Source organism: Podarcis filfolensis, assembly GCF_964270895.1.
Source record: "Podarcis filfolensis genome assembly, chromosome: 3".
NCBI lineage: Eukaryota > Metazoa > Chordata > Lepidosauria > Squamata > Lacertidae > Podarcis > Podarcis filfolensis.
The window spans coordinates 50,705,549-50,725,482 of record NC_139606.1 but is presented as its reverse complement, the minus strand read 5'-3'; the positions used below and the strand labels follow the sequence as shown (position 1 = coordinate 50,725,482).

Genomic DNA, 19,934 nt, shown 5'->3' with positions numbered 1-19,934 from the left:
CCAACCTCGAGGCCAATTCTAGCCTCCTTCATGTTCACATCCGACCTATGGTGCACCCTTGCTGCATCCCCCTCACTCTGCTGCAAGTCCCCAACCCTTTGCATTTCTGTGTTAGGCAGGAAGAAAGAGTAGCCTCTTTCCCTCTGCCTAGCCAAGAAGGGGAGAGAGAAAATGGGAGAGATAAAGAGAGAGAATGGGAAGAACAAAAGAGGAGAATGAAAGGAGGGGGATGAGAGAAAAGGCCCAGCTTCACCCACTGCTGTTGTGCAGCCCCTGCGGGATCACCCCAAGGAACTGAGACCCTAGTTATAAAAAGATTCTTCATCCCTGCTGTAGACTAACTGGCAAAGCTGAAAGCTGATCTCTGTCTGAATAAGCTTCCCGTGAAAATGTTGGCAGTAGATGGGCTAGCGGTTGGGGCAGTCCGGGCTTCCCTAAAAAAAGAGAGGAAAGGCATCTGCACTCCGTAAAGGGTGTTCTTTCTGTAACAAAACAAAATGAGGATAAATCTAGTAGAACAGGATACAGATGTGTCCTTTGTGACCATAGTGAGTTTAAGGGTAAGTTAGTTTTAACTGTGGAGTTGAACGTGTTAAATATAAGGGATTGTTTGCTACATCCTTGACATTTTGCCACATCATAGCCCTGCCACTGACTTGAAGAATTGGCTGGGGTGTCAGTGATTGTAAACAAATCAAATTCAAAACATCTGTGTTAATTGATTTCTCTCTCATGTGCACATATTCTTTCTCATCCCAGGAAGTAGCTTTATTCTGTGGGAAAGGCCCCTGGAGGTTTTTAACGTAAGACTTTATCCCACCCCCACCCTCGTGACCCAGTTATTCACCTAACTGTAGAAAAGAGAGGGAGCTGTGGGAATAAATCTGGCATTATGTTTCCTTCTCCTGGCTGTTTCTGCCCCCAGGTGACGGGGCTGTTTGGATTAACTGTCATTTTGGCAGCAGCTGACATGCCAGATCCCTGTGCCATAGAAGGAAGGAAATGACTTGATGGGCCTGGACATTTGGGTGTCTCGCTACAACATGGTTTGCCTGTGCATTGTTGATCAATAAGGATAAGCAAGTAGTTACAAAAAATCTTTTTGGAAAAGAAATACCCAAGGGAGAGAAAAAGGTAGGAAAATTTGAAGCACTATAATATAAGGCTCCAAATAGCAGCTATGCACAGAACAGCAGGATTGAGGTGAGGAAGGGATGTTGTGAGACAATACAGAGGGGCAGCCAAGTTGTACATCTTGAAGTAAAGGGCTGCATGAACAATGTGACCAAGAAAGATGTCGTACTGTCAGGAGCTGAATGCTGGCAGGTATCAGTAAAGGTAAAAGACCCCTGGACAGTTAAATCCAGTCAAAGGCGACTATGGGGTGCGGCGCTCATCTTCACTTTCAGACCAGGGGAGCCAGCGTTTGTCCACAGACAGCCTTCTGGGTCATGTGGCCAGCAGGACTAAACTGCTTCTGGTGCAACAAAACACTGTGACAAGTGCCAGCGTGCACGGAAATGCCGTTTACTTTCCCGCTGCAGTGGTACCTATTTACTTGTACTGGTATGCTTTCAGACTGCTAGGTTGGCAGAAGCTGGAACAGAGCAACGGGAGCTCACCCCGTTGCATGGACTTGAACTGCTGACCTTTTGATCAGCAAAGCCAAAGAGGCTCAGTGGTTTAGACCACAGCACCACCCACTCCCTTCTGCAGGCAGATATATAGTAGAGCTGGTCCCTGTCTAAGCACAGTCTTTATTCTTGGATATCTCTGCCTCCTACTGGCTGTGTTGTGAACATCACCGATGAGGGAGCGTTACATATACCAACCAAAGAAATAAGGTTCCGAGTCTAATACAGAGTGCTAAGTGTGGTCCATCCCCCCCACATTGCCTTCCACAACCCATTGAAGAGCTGTTTGGTCACCTTAATTCCAACAAGTTCCTCAACCAACTTTATGAGATGTAGCGATGTCACACACAGAGGAGCATAGAAAGCTGCCTTATACTAAATCGGAAAATTGGTTCATCTGGATCAGTATTATCTACTCTGACTGGTGGTGGCTCTCCAGTGTTTCAGGAAGAGGTCTCTTCCTGCCTTACCTAGAGACGCTGGGGATTGAACCTGAAACCTGCAGGGGGGGGGGCGGAGTAGCCAGTAACAAAGGTGCTTTTGCTTCTTCTGCAGTACTGCTTCATGTAGTGATAGTCTCAATATAGTGCTAAGTGAGTTTTTTTCAGTGCATGTTAGCAATCCTATATTAGTGCCTTCTTCCAGGGGCAAACTATAACTGCATACTTCACCTTCAAGCCACCATGTGTGAAGGCTCAGTTGGGCCAACAATATGGAAGCATGTTCTCTTGGATGTAAATGGCCTACAAAGGTGTAGAAGAGAGGGGGTGGGGGTGGGTGGGGGTGTACACAGACAGACACACATACACATTCCAGAAAGCCCATCAGCACCATTGTTGGTCAGAGCAGTTTGCTTGCTTGCTTGTTTAAGGTTAAAAACAATTAAAGCTTGGACTGTAAAAGCTGTCAGAGAAGTTTCATTATCTGCTGCATAACAAGACATTACCATATATTTGTGACCATTTTGATAACTAGCTGTCCTTATTTAGCCTTAGTGCCCTTATATTTGCTAAGAGAACGGATTGCTGTTATCTGTTAGCGGTGTGCTGAATTTTAATTCAAGCTAATATATTTCATCTGGGAATTAAGGCAAGTCATGTGTAACATTGAAATGTGACTTCTTCCATGTTGAAAGTACAGTGCTGTCAAATAAATATTAGATTTTAATTGGCCCCATATAAGGGATTTGGAATTGTACTGTAGTTTGCTGTTATAATAGTGGCATGGTTTGTTTTTCTGTTATGCATCACATTGTGAATCTTCTGCTTTTGAGATTGAAAAATAATTGTATTATCTATTTTTATTAAATTCATATTCTGCCCTTCCCCCAAAGGATTATTGTTTGAATCCACATATTGGGCTGAGCTTCCATTGCTCTGTCCCAGTTTCTGCCAACCTAGCAGTTTGAAAGCACACCAGTGCAAGTAGATAAATTGGTACCGCTCTGGCTGGAAGGTAAATGGTACCGCTCTGGCTGGAAGGTAAATGGTGTTTCCGTGCACTCTGGCTTCTGTCATGGTCCTCTGTGCACCAGTAGCAGTTTGGTAAGGCTGGCGAGATGACCAGGAAAGCTGTCTGTGGACAAATGCCGGCTCCCTCAGCCTGAAAAGTGAGATAAGTGCCACACCCCATAGTCACCTTTGACTGGACTTAACCATCCAGGGGTCCTTTATCTTTACCTATCGTTCTTAATACAAAAAAGGTTCGCAATAACAGCATACCAGCTTTGACTTGAAGTTTATTTTTGTTTGACCTAGGTGAATTTCAAGTAATCTTAAGTTTCTGTCCATAAATGTAGTAGTGGCTAAATTTACCAGTTGCTGGAAACCACAAAAGGAGGAGTGTTGCTGTGCTTTGGTCCTGCTTGTAGGTTTCCCATGGATATCTGGCTGGCCACTGTGAGAACAGGATGTGGGACTAGATGAGCCATTGGCATGATCCAACAGAGCTATTCTAATATTCCTGTATTTAAATGGGAAGATAAGCAGTTCTCTCTGATAAATGGAATAGAGTGGTGAAGTTGTAATTAGCACAGTATGCTGGCACCCCCCAGTGTCAATAATAGCTGGGTTTTATCAGCAGTTTCATTATACAGATACACTTCTGCTTGTATAAGACCACCCTCTGTCCTGAAAAAAGAATTGGGGAGCAAACTGTGAACAATGAAAGTACAGTCTTGCAAAGTCTTAGATGCTTGATGCTTGAATAGTTCTGTTTGCTGAACATACTTTCTTACCACCTCCTCCTTGCTGCAGCCCCTCTGCCCCTTGAAAAGCTGCTTCTAAGTGATGAGGGATCCTCTGGAATAGTATTAGATACTGTGTGAAGGGGTGAGAAGGGGGAAATAATTGACAGAAATCAGAAATGACTCTGCCCTGTTGAATGAGCAAGTGACTTTTGCCAGTGCTAGGGCTTTGTTGGATTCAAGCCGGTATTCTCCTGTGATGCTCATTGCTGAGAAGGATTTCAGATGCAGTTCTGTATAGTAGTTATAGTTTCCCTTGAAACTGATAGGACCAAAGGTTAAGCTTCCAGACCCACTTAATTTTGGTTCTTCCTAGTTGTACATTATTGTAGATTCTATATTCATAACAATAGACATTCCCTAATGGGTGATTTTCCATTGGTATCTTTAAAACTTTGGACAGTATGAATTGCAATCAAAATGTTTGTCATTGTTTCACAATATACCAGACTCATGAGATCACTGGTACCTTCATTGTCAACATAACACTATCATAATTTTATCGACAGTTTCAATATAGAAACTTGAATGGAACTTTCCTCCTATAAAAATGGGAATACGTTGTGAGAGAAGCAAAGTGAGTAATAACTGTTGGGAATCCACCTTGCCAGATGCTCTCAGAAAGAGGACTGTGTAACTCTCTGCCTGAAGACAACAACAACAACAACAACAACAACAACTACTACTACTACTACTACTACTCATCTACACATAGACTGGTAACTTGCCCAGAATTAAACTTTGGATTTGGATCTCTTGTTCAGGGCTGAATTTAGGAACAGGAGACCCAGGTGACTGCCTGGGGCGTCTGTCATGGGCTGTCTACTCAACTATACACTCAGCAGCTGAAATGAATAGTGCAATCGGTTCATCTGCACTTGTAAAGCTCGCAACACTGACCTGTGTAGATAGCATTGTGAACCTAAAAAAAATATGTGCAGAATTTTACAGTTTCAGTATCCATTCAATAAATGGATTGTAATTGTGATCAGATGTATGTGCAAATTTATTGTCATACAAATCATGCCTCAGAAGTTGTGAAATGAGCGCCAAATATAATAAGAGAGTATTCAAAAGATGAACCAATTGTGGAGCAGTGGGAGAGAGATACTCCTTGCCTAAGGCATCATTTGATCTAGGAATAGTCTTGTTTCTGAAACCTGTGTGGAAGTAGCTCATATACAGATTTAAATTAGTGGGTTGTCTAGCACAGTCCTGTTTTCCCATTACTACTGGCAGGTCTCAGGCAGACATCCTTCTCAGCCCTACTACCTTAAATCTTTCACCTTGGGATGTGTTATAATGATGCACTGTAATATTGTTTTCAGCACTAAATAATAAGCCAGCAAAAACAGTCAATCTTCAAGCCCAATACAAATAGGCTATCAAAGCCATTTATATACAGTACATATCCTACCTTTTTCACAGAACTCAAGGTGGCTTACAAAAATTTTAAAAATACAGGTAAAACTCACATAACTAAGGACATAGAACAGAGTATGGTTAAAAAATAAAACAATGTAAAAATAGATCTATTAAAATTCAGATAAAAACACCAACAGTACAGCATACTATCATGAGCCCATTCCTTAAAAGCAGTCAGTTCCCCAAAACATGCCCGATTAAAACAGGTTTCACCTGCTGGCATAAGGACAACAAAGAAGGAGCAAGTCTAGCCTCTCTAGGAAATGAGTGTTGTTGTTGTTACTTATTAAATTTGTTGTTGTTGCTAATTAAATTTGTACACTGACCTTCATCCAAAGATCCCAGAGTAGTTCACAACAGAAAAATACAAAATGAAAATCCAAAGTACATACAAAAACAAACCAATAACCCCCCACTCCCACAAACATTTAAAAACGCATAGAACGTTATCAGCCAAACACCTGGTGGGAGAGAACCATTTTCACCTGGCACCTAAAGATGTAATGTAAGTGCCAGGCAAACCTCCCTGGAGAGAGCATTCCACAAACAAGGAGCCACTGCAGAAACGACCTGTTGTCTGTGTCAGGGAGAGGCAAACGGGAAAAGATGAAAGGACAGAAACCAGCAGTTATAGAGAGCCTAAAGAGATTATCAGCAGCGTGTAGTCAGACAGTCAGTCTGATGAAGAGGGGGAGGAGGATGAGCCTGGGACAAGTCATGCTGTACACAGAGGAAGTAAGGGGAGGAGTTTTCGCAGACTTGCATGCTGGGTGAAAAAAAGGAGGAAGTAACATTAGAGGGAGCAACTGCGCACAAGGGGAAGGAGGTTAATGGAAACGCTGGAGATGTACGTTTGAACTTTGTCAAATAAATCAATTGTTTGGAACTGGCTGGGAGCCCAGAGTCTTATCTATGGCCAGCTGGACAGCACTAAGCCTCTGACAGTCTGGTTGGCACCCTCCAGACCTCTTGTGAAGGAGACACAGAAAGAAGGGCCTCAGATGATGATCATGAGGTCTGGGTTGATTCATATGAGGAGAGGTGGTACTGCTACCTTCACTGCCACTAGGTAGGCTCGATGATGAGCCCTCAGCAGTGTTCAGTTGCATTCAACCAGAGTTTTCCTCCACTTGCATTCAAGCCATCTTCCAGCTTGTTTCCTTGCCCTAAGCTCCAAGGTCTGGGATCTGCCACCAGGAAGACTACCTCCTGCATTCCCACCAAATGTGCCTGTGGGAATGAAAGAAGGGTGTCTCCTGAAGAGCTAAGAACCCGGGTAGGTTCTGTCAATAGTATCTCTTAGAGAAAGACAAAGGTTCATATGGAATAACATGGTCCGTCAGATAGCATGGACCTCAGCCTTGTAGGGCTTTATAGACCATAACCACCACTTTGAATAGCCAGTGGAGCTTTTTTAACAAGAGTGTTATGTGCTCCCGATAACCAGCCCTGGTCAACAGTCTGCTTGCAGCTTTTGGGGCCAGTTAATGTTTCTGAGTAGTTTTCAAGGGCAGCTCCATATAGAGCGTGTTACAGTGATCCAAATGGGATGTAATATGTCACTGTAGCCAGATCAGATATCTCCAGGAATGGCCACTGCAGAAATCTGGGCTCAAGGCTGAATCCAGGAGCACCCTCATTATCCTATGTCTAAAGTAGACTCCAGTGCATGAGAATGATGGTGATAAAAAGTGGCTCATCACTAAAATGAAAATGAATGTCCTATGCCAAACTTGTGCTAAAATGAGATGTATGAATTATAGGCAAACGAATGACATCTCCATTTTTTCTAAAGGGTTTACTTTTGTTAATCTAGTGTTAGCACTATGGATTAAGGATGTGTGTGAGGGAGACAGACAGGCAGACAGACATTTATATATATATATATTCGCTTCAATTGATTACTGAGGTTCTTGCTTGAATAAATTTCCCACCCGTTCAGCACATAAAGGGAAGATAAATATTCCCTAGAGAGCATTCTGCGTCTTCTTAATGGTTTTTAATGGTGCTTTGGTATTCAGGAAAAAAGTAATAAATTTGTATGTGATTGTTTTTACTACTGCAGCAAATGCTTAAGTGCCAAACTAAGAACCTTCCTGAGAAGCAACTAATAGGAAAGATTAAGATGTCTTTGATCACCTGTTCTCTGAAGGGACAGAAAGATCTGTAATGCATTTTCCTGCTTCATGGTGTAAGAAGTCTTAAAATATTTTCTTGACTCAGGTTTTAAGGAAGGGGGACTATAATTAAGTAGATTCTTCATGTACTGCTGTTCTGTACAGACTGAAACTGACAGAATAAAACTTGCAAAATCTTGTTGTCATTGAACTCCACATTCTGAGGTGCCTTTTATGTTAGTCTGGGATCCAAGCACTGTTAACTAATGTTGACTTAATGTTCCATTTTGTTAATGGAAAAAAAGTGGCAGAGGATGTCAGACCATGGGTTCATCTAGCTGAGTGTTCTCTGCTCTGAATGGCAGCAGTTCTCCAGAAGGCTGCCCCAGCCTTCCCTTGGAGATTCCAGGGATTGATCCTGAAACCTTTTGCATGCAGAACACTGAGCTGTGACCCTTTCCTAAACACTTCTGTTTAATGTATTGGGTGCTAAATGGCACTTCTGCCTTAAACATTATTTATTGACATGGGACCAAGCCTGCTAAACTTGTGACTCCACAAGCTGAATGCAGCTCTATTGGTGAGACCTCCCAGTTGCCTGACAACCTCTCTTTTTGCAGCAAATAAAATAAAAAGATTTAATAAAAAAAAAAACTTGGATTATCTGGTGAATCCCTAACCTCTCCTTGTGAGTTCTTGTAAAAACTGATCAGTATTAAGCAAGCCTCAGTACATAGGTTCAGTCCCCAGCATCTCTAGGTCGGGCTAGGAAAGATCCCTGCCTAAACCCCTGGAAAACAGCTGCCAGTCTATGTAGACAATACTGAGCTAAAGGTAAAGGGACCCCTGATCATTAGGTCCAGTCGTGACCGACTCTGGGGTTGTGGCGCTCATCTCGCTTTATTGGCCGAGGGAGCCGGCGTATAGCTTCTGGGTCATGTGGCCAGCATGACTAAGCCACTTCTGGCAAACCAGAGCAGCGCACGGAAACGCCGTTTACCTTCCCGCCGGAGCGGTAACTTTTTATCTACTTGCACTTTGAGGTGCTTTCGAACTGCTAGGTTGGCAGGAGCAGGGACCGAGCAACAGGAGCTCACCCCGTCGTGGGGATTCAAACCGCCGACCTTCTGATTGGCAAGTCCTAGACTCTGTGGTTTAACCCACAGCACCACCCGCATCCCTTAATACTGAGCTAGATGAACCCAATTGTTTGCCTCAGTATAAGCAGCTTCTTATGTACCAAGTGAGCCTATTTACATAGAATCACAGAACTGTAGAGTTCAAAGGGACCCTGAGGGTCATCTAGTCCAATCCCCTGCAATGCAGGGATCCCAATTTTTCATACATGACCATCCAACGTTTGCTTAAAAACCTCCAGGGAAGGAGTGCCCACCACCTCTCATGGGAGTCTGTTCCACTGTTGACACTACACACTTTTTATCTGCTGATGGAAAACATTAGTCCAGGTTCATTTCATTGACCTAGAGGAAAACTTACACATTATGATAGGAAGTCATAATAGGGGGCAAAGCCCTTGAGTAGATGAAACTTCCTGGAAGATCATTAAACATAAGACAGTATTTATTGCAACAGTTTAATACTAATCTTATAATTCACATGCTTACTAAATCTCTGATACATTACTGCCTTGAGTTCTACTATATCAATATGGCAATGATACATATCAAGTTCTACATTTCCAAGAAGATGTAAGAACCGTGCCAGACAAGATTATAATTGTAAAGGTCCACTTCAGGCTTTTACTTAACAAATCAGCTAAAGTTTGGAGGTGAATAAAATAAATAATAAAGGCTTTGTTTTGTTTGTGTCTGGAAACTTTTCAGGTGCATTTTCAAAATTCTAATTGGAGCCCTGTTTTTCAGCACTGGGGTCATGTAGTGCACAGTCTACAAATTGCAAGTTTCTGCACTAGGGGGTACTTGTGCTTTTCTATTAAGTGCATTTATTCTTTATTTACAAAAATATTTTTAATCTGGTCTTATAGAGGCAATTTCCTTTGGACAGGCAGCCGAGGAATAAAAAGTAGTGTGTGACAAAGCTTTAAGCCTGGGGTGGGGAACCTTTTGCAGCTCAAGGACCTCATTCTCTTCTGTGCAACCTTCCAAGGGTCACATGCCAGCGGTGTGTGGCATGTGGGAAGAGCAGTGGATGTAAATGTTGTATTTGTTTCAGTAGGCTTCTACACACACTCACACACCCCTCTTTGCCCTCCATCCAGAGAAGCAATAGGCATTACCAGTGTTCAAGGATACATTCTAGTCAGGCAAAAACACTCGTGGTGGGTGTGAAGCTGGGCCAGTACAGGCTGTGACTTGGGAGAGACCAGAGTTCAGAGAGACAGGTGGCTGCAGTTACCCACCCTTGCTGAAGCAGTGGGTTAGGAGAGTAAAAGAAAACATATCCTTAAGAAACAAGGAAGCAAAGTTATTGGCAACTTGAGAAGGCACCTTGAATGAGACTCTATAAAGCAGCTTCACACAGTTGTTGTTGTTGTCATGGTCGTCATCAAATGACTGGTATCTAATAGCATTTCCCCAAAATCCAGCAGGTTCTATCTTAATGGTGAATTGACTTTTAGGCATGATCACAGAGAACTTAATTCTGCTTTTAAAACATCTCTCTTTCAAACAAATAGATTGTTAGTTGGAAATGTGAAGTGTGCTTTCAGCTAGCAAGTCTATCTGGAACTTGGGAGTCCAGCACAAGCAGTTTTCTTGTTCATCCCTTGTAACGTTTTTCCTTTATTTCTCTTCAGTTAAAAAGAAATTCCCCAGGACACTTTTGCCTCAATCCACTGTTTTCTTGAGTTTCCCTTGTTATTTCAAACTCTTCATTCTGTGACATATGAACACAGAGTATCTTTTTTTGCTCTCCATATAATGCTAACTTTTTTCAGATTATTTAAGGAGTGCAAGTGCTCCATCATACCAGCATGTTGTCTCCCTCCTGTCCTGTTCAGGCTCTTAAAAGCTATTTATTCTTCAAGTACTTGCAGCCTTTAAGATGGCTGCTCACAGTTGGGTTGGCTGCATTCATTGCTTGATGTAACTATTTTGTCCAAACAGTTAGATGGGGTGTGTGTGTGAGGGGCTGGGCAGGGAGAAGAAAATGGAAATTATTTGAGTCGCCCAGATGATCCCAACTGAGACAATAGCAAAAATGATAATTTACACAGCCTGAATCTCAGTGATGCTTAGAGAAAAATATACAGTAGCTATTGAAATATTGCAGAGATCTGTTTTTTTCCTTCTTTAGCTGTAAGATGCCTATTCTTGCATTCCAAAGCTATATTGTGCTAATGTCGCTCAGATAATTTCTCCCCACCCCATTTTTATAGACAGTTGTTACTAGATTGGCAATGCAACATAAATATGGTCCTGCTATGATGGCAATATTCAGTCTATGTACTTGATTGATAATTCTGGGCCCCCCAAAAAAGTTGCATAGTCCTCCAACAGTGGTTTTCAAATTGTGCTCCAAGAAAACCTGGATTTTTCTCATAATTTTTTTCTGGGGTGTGATCCTCAATAAAAAAATAAATGATGGACAGGCTCCATGAAAGAAAGCTTGCCTACCACTCCGAATCATTGTTTAATATTTGCAGCTGCAGGGCAGTGTTGGGCGTGATCTGGACTGAGCTTTTCATGCAGAGCAACACTGAGGTCCCAATTCACCTTGGCAGCACTTTGCACAAATGGTGCAGATCCTAAAAACCTAATGTGCAGAAATTAACCAAAATCACAACTCGGAGAGCAAGTGTCTAAAGTTCAAAGATTGAAAATCCCTGCTGTATACCTAAGAAACAATGCCTTATATTGAGCCAGACCGTTGGTATTGTCTACACGCTGAATTGCAGTAGACTCTCCAGGATTTCAGACAGGAGTCTTTCCCAGACCTACCTGAAGATGCCAGGGATTGAATCTGAGACCTTTAGCTTTAGCTCCTCCCTGAAGTGATTTGCCATGACTGGGAATTAAACCCAGGCTACTATAGTGAAAACACAAAAACAAAACCACTAGACTACCTGGCACCTTAATCATGCTATGAATAATATTGAGAAGGTAGCATTTTTCATATTTTATATAACCTTTATCTAGTAGGTGTAAAGTTCTGATTAAGTAACTTACTATACTCTGAATATTTCAGAAGCATCTTTCTAAACTTGGAGCACTGGTGATGGTCGGGGAAGTGGAGAGGGGAAGAAGTATATGACCTTGTGTAGTACAGTAACCAAAAGTATGAGCTCTGGGTCCTCAGTTCAAATATCACTTCAGCCATAGACTCAGCAGGGCACAGTGCAGGCATAATATTATGTTGGCATTCCTTTGGGATTGGTTCAGAAGGTGCAGCTGGTGTTGTGGCCCGCAGTTGTTGAGTGGAACACCTGGATGCACACATGCTACGCCTGAGCTGAACTGGGAGCTGAACTGGTTGTTGATCATTGACCAGACCATGTTCAAGTTCTTCTGCCCCTGTGTAGACCTGTAAAATCACTTCAATCATTTGGGGGAAATCTGCTTGTGGTCCTGCACCCTACAGTATATCATAGTGCAAAGGCCATGAAAGCAGGCATTTTCTGCAATTGCCCCATGCCAACTGTGAACCACTGTTCTGAATTGGAGTTAGGAGAGCATCAGATTTCTCTTCGGTGGAGGCTAGTGATTATATAATGTCATGGTGAAACAGGAGTGAGAGACAGGGGTTGAAACGTGTGCATGAATGAAGGTTCTGTGAACATAGGGACCCATGGTCCACTCATGATCCCTAACCCCTAAGGGTTAAGTGTTATAACTGCAGTAGGACATTAGTGACCATTAAACAAAGCTGCTGAGAAGATAAACTTTAGAGGGTGATTGTTAAGGGGCAAAACACAATTGTATTTATGTGAAACCTTTTATAGACTCATACTCTGTGGATGTATAAACAGTAGCTTTATTGCAAGAAAGATTCATTGCAGATGAAAAGAAGTGCTCTTAGGGTGTAATAAGTAATTGCACAGTTTAGTATATTTTGTGCCTATGAATTTCATATAGTGTTGATTTTGGTGTTTTATATATCTTTACAGAAAAAAATTCTGATTCTTCAAGAAATAATTACCTTGAAATTAATGAAAACCTGCCACTTCCTTATATGTGTGTATGTATAAGAAGTAAAGGATCTTTTGCTGAGTTGTGTCTTGTCTAGAGTTTCAGAGAAGGTTGGATGTGTGTTTTGAGAGGGGGGAGGAAGTTCTGGCTATTCACAGCTAGATGCATTGTTAAAGCTCATACTATCACTTTGACATTTAGAGGTAGGACTCAGTGTCTTTGTAAATTCTTCTTCTTCGTATTACTGCCATGTCTCTGGGCTCCAACCGTTTCACAAACCATAATATTTTTTAGTGAGTGATTGATCTGTATTATGTGTCCCAGCCATCAGAGAAATCTTGAGATGTTGCTTGTATAAACCGTAATACAATCTGACACTGAGCATTTGGTTACAGGCTTTCATAGACCTATTGGCGATACACAATCCTCCTGGATTTGGGCATAAGGCTTATCTGATACCTTCCCAAAAAATGCCCCTCATTTTCTCTGTTCCCCACTTAAATAACTCAACACATCTGGGTTAACACTGTAGGATCATTGTCCTTTCAGTTCCCCTGCAGCTCATATTGCTACAATATTTCTTTAAGTATCTGATTACTGAACAGGCAAGGCTATTTTTTCCCCTCCCCAAACAAGGCTGTTTTAAAATAGGCCTTACAAATTAGTTCCTAGGCGTCTTCTTTTTTAAGAAAAGGATTTAATTGGTACTGTTTGCCTAAGTGTGTACATAGGTTTGTGCAAGAGGCTAAGAGTGCAATCTGTGCATGCTTACTTGGAAGTAAATCCCGTTCTGTTCCATAATGCTAACTCCCAGACAAATGTACATAGGAATGCTGTCTAAATATAGTAAGTGGAGGTTTGCAAATAAAACAATAAGAAGGATCACCAAGAATGTTAAGGGGTTTATTTGTGTTGCTTTTGGGGACTTTATTGTTGGCCATGCTGTCTTCAGTTACAAGAATGATAAAAACTGAAACTAAATCTTTTTAATTCAATAACAAATGGGCTAAATTTTAGGAAAGGGAGATGGGGAATCTGATACAGCTCTATATACATAGGAAATTAATCACCGAAGAGAGTAAACCTGTGAGCAGGCAGGATAGCCTTAAGGTGTGCCTACTTGATACGCCTGCATTGAATATATTACAGTAAATTCTGGTATATTGTTCCAGTTAAGGGAGTTCCAGTAGTTCCAGTGAGACTATGGCTGGTTTTTAAATTTTGGATTTGATTCAGCTTTTTAATGTGAACAACTGAGAACCCTAAAGATAATAGTTTTCTAAATATCATATGAACAGCTGCATGTTGGTGAAAGTTTCAATACATGTGTTGCTGTTGACCCTCAGGGCAGACACTTAATACAACTACAGTATGTTTCCAATGCATGAAAATGAATAATAAAGAACTGCTTATGGACTCTTTGACTTTTTTGCAGTGGGTATAAATTTTTGAGTTTGTAACAATTTCCAGAGGATCTTGCAATGTGTACATAACTGGCAGCTTGTTTAATGTATACTTTAAAATATATATTATTTTGCTTTTGTTTGCATTAACATGAAATGTAGTGGGAAGAAGAAATGCTAAGCACAAGGCTCCAACTTAGAGATTCTCTTTTATTAATGTTTCCTTTGCTCTTTCAGTTTGGTGCACTCTACCATATCTGTAATTAATCAACCCACTTAAAACAATTATTTCTTTTTTCCCCTTTCAGGTGGTAGAGATCATGTCAAGTGCCATTGGTGAATTAATACAAGGGATATATTATGAAAATTCAAACTTGGAAAACGTAAGTTCCTATAATTACAAAACTCAGAGTGTGTGCATAAATCACTCTTTCCCTCCCACTTTAAAAAAGGTGGTGTGTGAGTCTGACAGAACAAACTGAATTAAATTAGAAACTCCTCATGATATTTCAGTTATTGGGTTGTACCATTTCAGGTAGTAGGTAGGTGAATCAAATGTCTGAAATCTTTTCCAAATGTAATAGTATGTTATCTCTCGTTGAATTTTATCTGACATGTTATATGTATTTTGTGGGGAGAACTGCAAAATTCAATTCTCCCACTTACAGCCTGAAAAAAATATATAGTCAAGGCTTGTAGATAAGCTCACAGAAGTCACTAGCCTGCAAAATGTATGACTAGCCTGCTAAGAGCCTAGTAGCTTCTGTGTCTATGCTGACTGCAAATGAAGGCCCCCGCCCCCAATTCTGCAGCCAGCATGGAAATGCAGACCGCTAGCATGTTAACACACTACCAAAAAAGAAAAACTATCTGTCAAGCAGACTGGCAGAGGAGAGAGCGAGCAATCCATCCTTCCTCTGCCAGCTTGCTTCATTTTTATGCTGGTCACAGAGGAAGGGACTTTTCTTCCTCCACGGCTAGCATGGAAACCAAGTAGACTGCCATGGAAGGGATGGAGAGATCCGTCCCTCCTCCACCTGCCCGCTTTCCCGCATGGAATTACTGGCCACCTCATGGCTACTGGAAGACTTTTGAAATGCAAGGCTAGCCCTGCCTAGAAACAGCTGCATCAGGTGTGGCTTCAGGATGTCCCTATTTCTTTTTCGTCATCAGTGTTTCTTTGTCATAGTGGCCATGCTCCCAAATAGCCCTGGCTGCTTTTTCACCTGGTTTCAGATTCTTCTGAAGGCCCAATAAGACGATAGTTTCAGTCATGCTCCAATCCCCTTGCAAGAAAGACAAAGGAGGAGGACGATGGGGTGATGGAGTGCTTCTAATGACGGAGTTCAAGAAGCAATGAGCATGTGATCCTTAAGGGAAGGCACATCTGAACTGAAGTACATCCCTAAATAACATTGTAGCAAGGAAACAATTTACTCCCATTTCATTTACCTCCCTCCCTTGGGTATATTCTTCTCTTTAAGGTGCATTCTGCAATGGACGTACAGGTCCCTCTTTTAATTTAAAAATGGTTTTCTCTGGAATTTGAGTAAAATAAAAGGATTAAGGCACTCCGGGGTGTGTTTTATGGACCCATTTATTCTAGCCCCTTTTCATCACAAACATCAAAGGCATGTATTAATAGACCAATAAAATATGTCCTGTCATGTTCAACAAGCAGTAAGACATCTGCTAAGTGAGACATCAATCACATGCAAGATGCTTGCAGGGTAACTGGTTGCTGCTGCTGAAGACTCATAATTTTATTGGCTTCTTTCCTACACAGATGGGAAAATAAAGATTGTTGAATCATCTCACTTATAGCTGAAACAGTGAGTGATCCAAATGGCAATTTTTTAAGTCTGTGCATTGTTCTGATTTAGATTTAACTGACGTTTATAGTGCCAAGTGGTACATGCAACACACTGCAGTTTATCAGAATTAAAATGTAGGAATATAGCAGTAAATGCTTTTCATTTTGAAGTCCTCAAAGAATTGTTGTACCTTTTTCTCTGTAGCCTTGAAGAGAATAATATATTTGCATATGAGTCCCAGTAGTTGCATTTCACTGGGATAAATTAAGATAGTTGGGTGGGATGATGAAGGCACATGAAACTGGGATACGTAAATATTTAAAGTTATCTCCAGCTGACAGCAACTAACTGTTGTGAATTGTTGGCAAGTATTGCAAGCCATGATTAAGGGTCATGAGTAAGCTGTGGGTTTTAATCAGGGATATCCAAGTGATCTTAGCAGCGTACCTAGATTCATTTTAAGTAGGCTTAGCAGCAGTAACACATCACAAAACCAAGTAAAGGAGTTAAATAGAAGTTGAGAAATAGAGGCAGGAAGAGCCACTCCACCGTTCCCTGCTCCCAGGTCCTAAACAAGGGGAAGGAAACATTATCTGGCCATTGGGCCAGATGCTTATCTCTCCACTTCGTGGCAAATTTGACAAGTGGGTGAGGCCATGCACCTGTCAATCAACTGACATCACATATTGAAGTTCCAATTGCTGGGTCTTCAAAGCAGGTGCATGGAGGTGTGGAAACACTTTTGCTGCTTGCAAACAGTTTTCAACAGACCCCATGCTCCTGTGGCTCAAGTGTGTGTGTGTGTGTGTGTGTGTGTAAGTCTTTTATAAAAGGGAAAAGTCCTGTGTATAGGCAGTGCTTTCAAAGGGCAGCTTTTTTCTTCCCTTCCCAGTCGAATGCTTTCAGATATCCTATACATCCCTGTTTGAGGCTCATATGGGATGAGGGTGTCTGAAACCTCTTTGCAAAAGGGAGTAGTTTGGTGTGTCAGCAGTGAGCTCACCAGCTGATGATGGTATGGGGAAAAGTTTGGTGGAGTGACCCTCCTGGCCCACAGGCTGCAGGTTCCCCACACCTCTTGTAAACCCTTGTTCCAAGATTTAATCCAAATGAGACCATGTTGGCTATGACTTAAACATATATTTAGATTATATTTTAGAATGCTCTTTTATGCTCTTTGCCATCATACTGCCACCTTTTAAAAATCCTTCCCGGTAGCCAAAAATGTACCCCATGAGTTCCCCACCTCAGTTGGGATATCTTTCTTTCTTTCTTTCTTTCTTTCTTTCTTTCTTTCTTTCTTTCATCTTTGAAATAGGGTATGTGGTTTGATAACGTAACTCTGAAATGTCAGAGTTGCCGCAATATACTTAACATGGATTCCGGGGAAAGTCAACCATGCTCTCCATTTCTAAATGCATTTTGTAGAAAGAATTTCCAATGGAATTTATTTCTAAATAATGTGCTTAGGATCTATATAGTACTCTGTAAGAAGTCTGCAGATTATGAGTAGGTTTTGCATAGGCCAGCACTGGAAAGTAGCACCATCCATTATAAATTATTCCACTCACGCCGCTTCCTCATGTGCGGTCCCACAGCTGGGTGTGTACATGCATGAATTAAGCAATCATTCAGACTGACTAATCACATTGGTCTTTTACAACCAGCTATCACTTTGCGAAGAGGAAGGGTGCTGATCGCATAGATCAGCATCTTCTCTCAAGTTGTTTGCCCCACCTGTCTAAGTCTCTCTTGCAACAAACACTGGTGTAAGTTTTCACTGAGAGAAAGTGGCTTCAAGCTCTTGTATGTGTATGTGTGTGCATGCACAGGTCTCTGTTGACAGAACCTTTTCATTGCCTCCCCAGGCTGAGGGGTGTGAGTGTTCCATACCCAGCAATGGCATTTGGGATGAATGGCCTTTTACTCCAGTAGGCTGTTTTTAAAACTCAAGCATACAGACGTTGTTATAACTGCGGTTCCCAGTTGCTAGTTTTTAATTTCACAAACCTCACCAAAAGAATTAAGATGAAACACAGAGCAACATGAATATTTTAGGTATTTTATGTAAAAAAAGAATGATTTGTGTTGTGTATTATCATTGCTACTTATCATCTGAAAAATCAAGCCATATAAACTTGTGGCACAATCTTAAAACTGCCTTTGTTAGCAAAGGATGCTCAGGATAGAGCGTCCCAGCTGCTGTGCTAGTATTGCCCTTGTGCTGGCATTCCAGACTGATGCACTGGTGCAGGTGTTTGACCAAATGTGGCATCATGTGAAAATATACATTCCACTAGAGAGAGGGGCTGCTTAGGCAGGAGCCCCATTGAAATGATTTGTTCTGAACGAAGCTGTGCTTGGTAGATTTGCACCCATTGTTCTTTGTATTTTGGAAACCACAGTCTTTCAATAAAACTCCAGATTGCTCATATTTAGTCTGCTAGCCTTGCTTAGGTTGCCCAAATAAGTCATAGCATAGATATAAATGTAGAAATTGAAAATAAACGTGTACCTCACTTGAGAACCAGTGAGCTCCCTTCAACCCATCCCTGTCAAGTTCCTTTGTAATGGTTTTTTTAAAAAACTAATTTTATGCTTCTTATCTCTGCATTAATGAGGGCTGGGATTTAGTGGAATTTAAGTGGAATAATACTAAATCACATTTCTGAGCTGGCTATCATGTTAATTGTCCATCATGCTTTTAGTTTTTCCCCTACTTTTTTTAATCTGAGGAGGTTTGGTCCCAAATGCAGTCACCAGTTCTTCAACATTTCATCTTTGGAGCTTATTTTGAATAGAATGACAGTGGCCAAATAACTGGACTTGTTGTTTGGGTGCCTTTTCTTATCTCTCCTTGTCATTCTGGAAATCCAGGAAATTTGCAAAACAAATGTTGTTTTAGTAAACACAACTGTCAGATGAGACATAGCTGAAGTTTTCATCTTGATTTTGTCATCACATATATAGCTATAAACATGTGGTTTCTCTTGCCTTCTTCTCTTCCCCCCCCTTCCTCCCCCCTCCTTCATGCAAGTTAATGGTGTATTTGAAAGCAATGAATTTTGATACAATGTTCAGTAAGTTGGCTTTGCAAAATTGTACTACTTTTCCCATCAGTCTCATATTATCTCCTCCCTTGCAACCCAGCACTCCTTGGCAATAGCCACAAGGGAGGAAGATTAGAGCTGAATGGAGGGATTTTATTTCATTTGTTACCAATTTCATGACAGATAATACCTTGCTAGAAAATTATGGTGTCATGCAGATTTAGTTCTTACTTGTTTCTAAGTAATTTAATTGAAGAAATTGACAGGAACAGGATTGTTTAGATGACATAGGTCTTTTTCTACAATCTCTTTTTTTGTTTGGATTTTTTAAATCCACCTTCTGGTTCAACCTCAAGGCATTGACAAAATGCATCCTAGGTTTTAGTAATCTTGTAGCCGTTTATCCATGTTACAGCCTTAAATTTCTTATCCTCTTCAAGGTGGCTAAAAGACAAGGAAGACAAGTCACAAAAGGACTGTGGTGCTATCTTACGTAAAGTTCCTCCCCCCACAAAAAAGGAGAATTCTGGGTTAACCAGTCACAAAATGGATGGGGGTGGCTGCCATGGGGAGCGTGGCATAATGCAAAATTAGAAAGAAAACCACTCCTGACAAATTTATGCTTATGCTGTGCTGGTAAGACAGCTTTGATTTGCTGGTCCTGATTATGGAGATCTCTTTCTCCTACCCGCCACCCCCACACGGACATGCACACACTAGTGCTGTTGGTGTCTAATGACAACAGGGGCATTCCTTAGTTCCTGGAAAATAGACAAGGTAGCAACACTACTCTCATTACACAGCAGTTGCTTTGAATGTATCTGCATATTTTGCCCCATAACTTTCTTTCTAGCAGGGCTAAAAGGTAAAGGTAAAGGGACCCCTGATCATTAGGTCCTGTCATGACCGACTCTGGGGTTGCGGCGCTCATCTCACTTTATTGGCCAAGGGAGCCGGCGTATGGCTTCCAGTTCATCTGGCCAGCATGACTAAGCCGCTTCTGGCAAACCAGAGCAGCGCACAGAAATGCCGTTTACCTTCCCGCTGGAGTGGTACCTATTTTTCTACTTGCACTTTGACATGCTTTCGAACTGCTAGGATGGCAGGAGCAGGGACCGAGCAATGGGAGCTCACCCCA

The 19,934-nt window shown here is 41.5% G+C and overlaps 1 protein-coding gene across 2 annotated transcripts in view; it reads left to right on the top strand.

Moving 5' to 3' along the window:
* PDSS2 (decaprenyl diphosphate synthase subunit 2) overlaps positions 1 to 19,934 on the top strand; it is a 76,445-nt gene that overhangs the window by 45,553 nt on the left and 10,958 nt on the right. The window contains exon 4 of one of the 2 annotated variants that reach the window (XM_083608413.1): positions 14,241 to 14,315. The exons of the other annotated variant lie outside the window; for it this stretch is intronic. Within the exon in view, the coding sequence (XP_083464539.1) occupies positions 14,241 to 14,315 (75 nt within the window). The remainder of the gene's footprint in view (positions 1 to 14,240; positions 14,316 to 19,934) is intronic. 2 annotated transcript variants of the gene reach the window in all.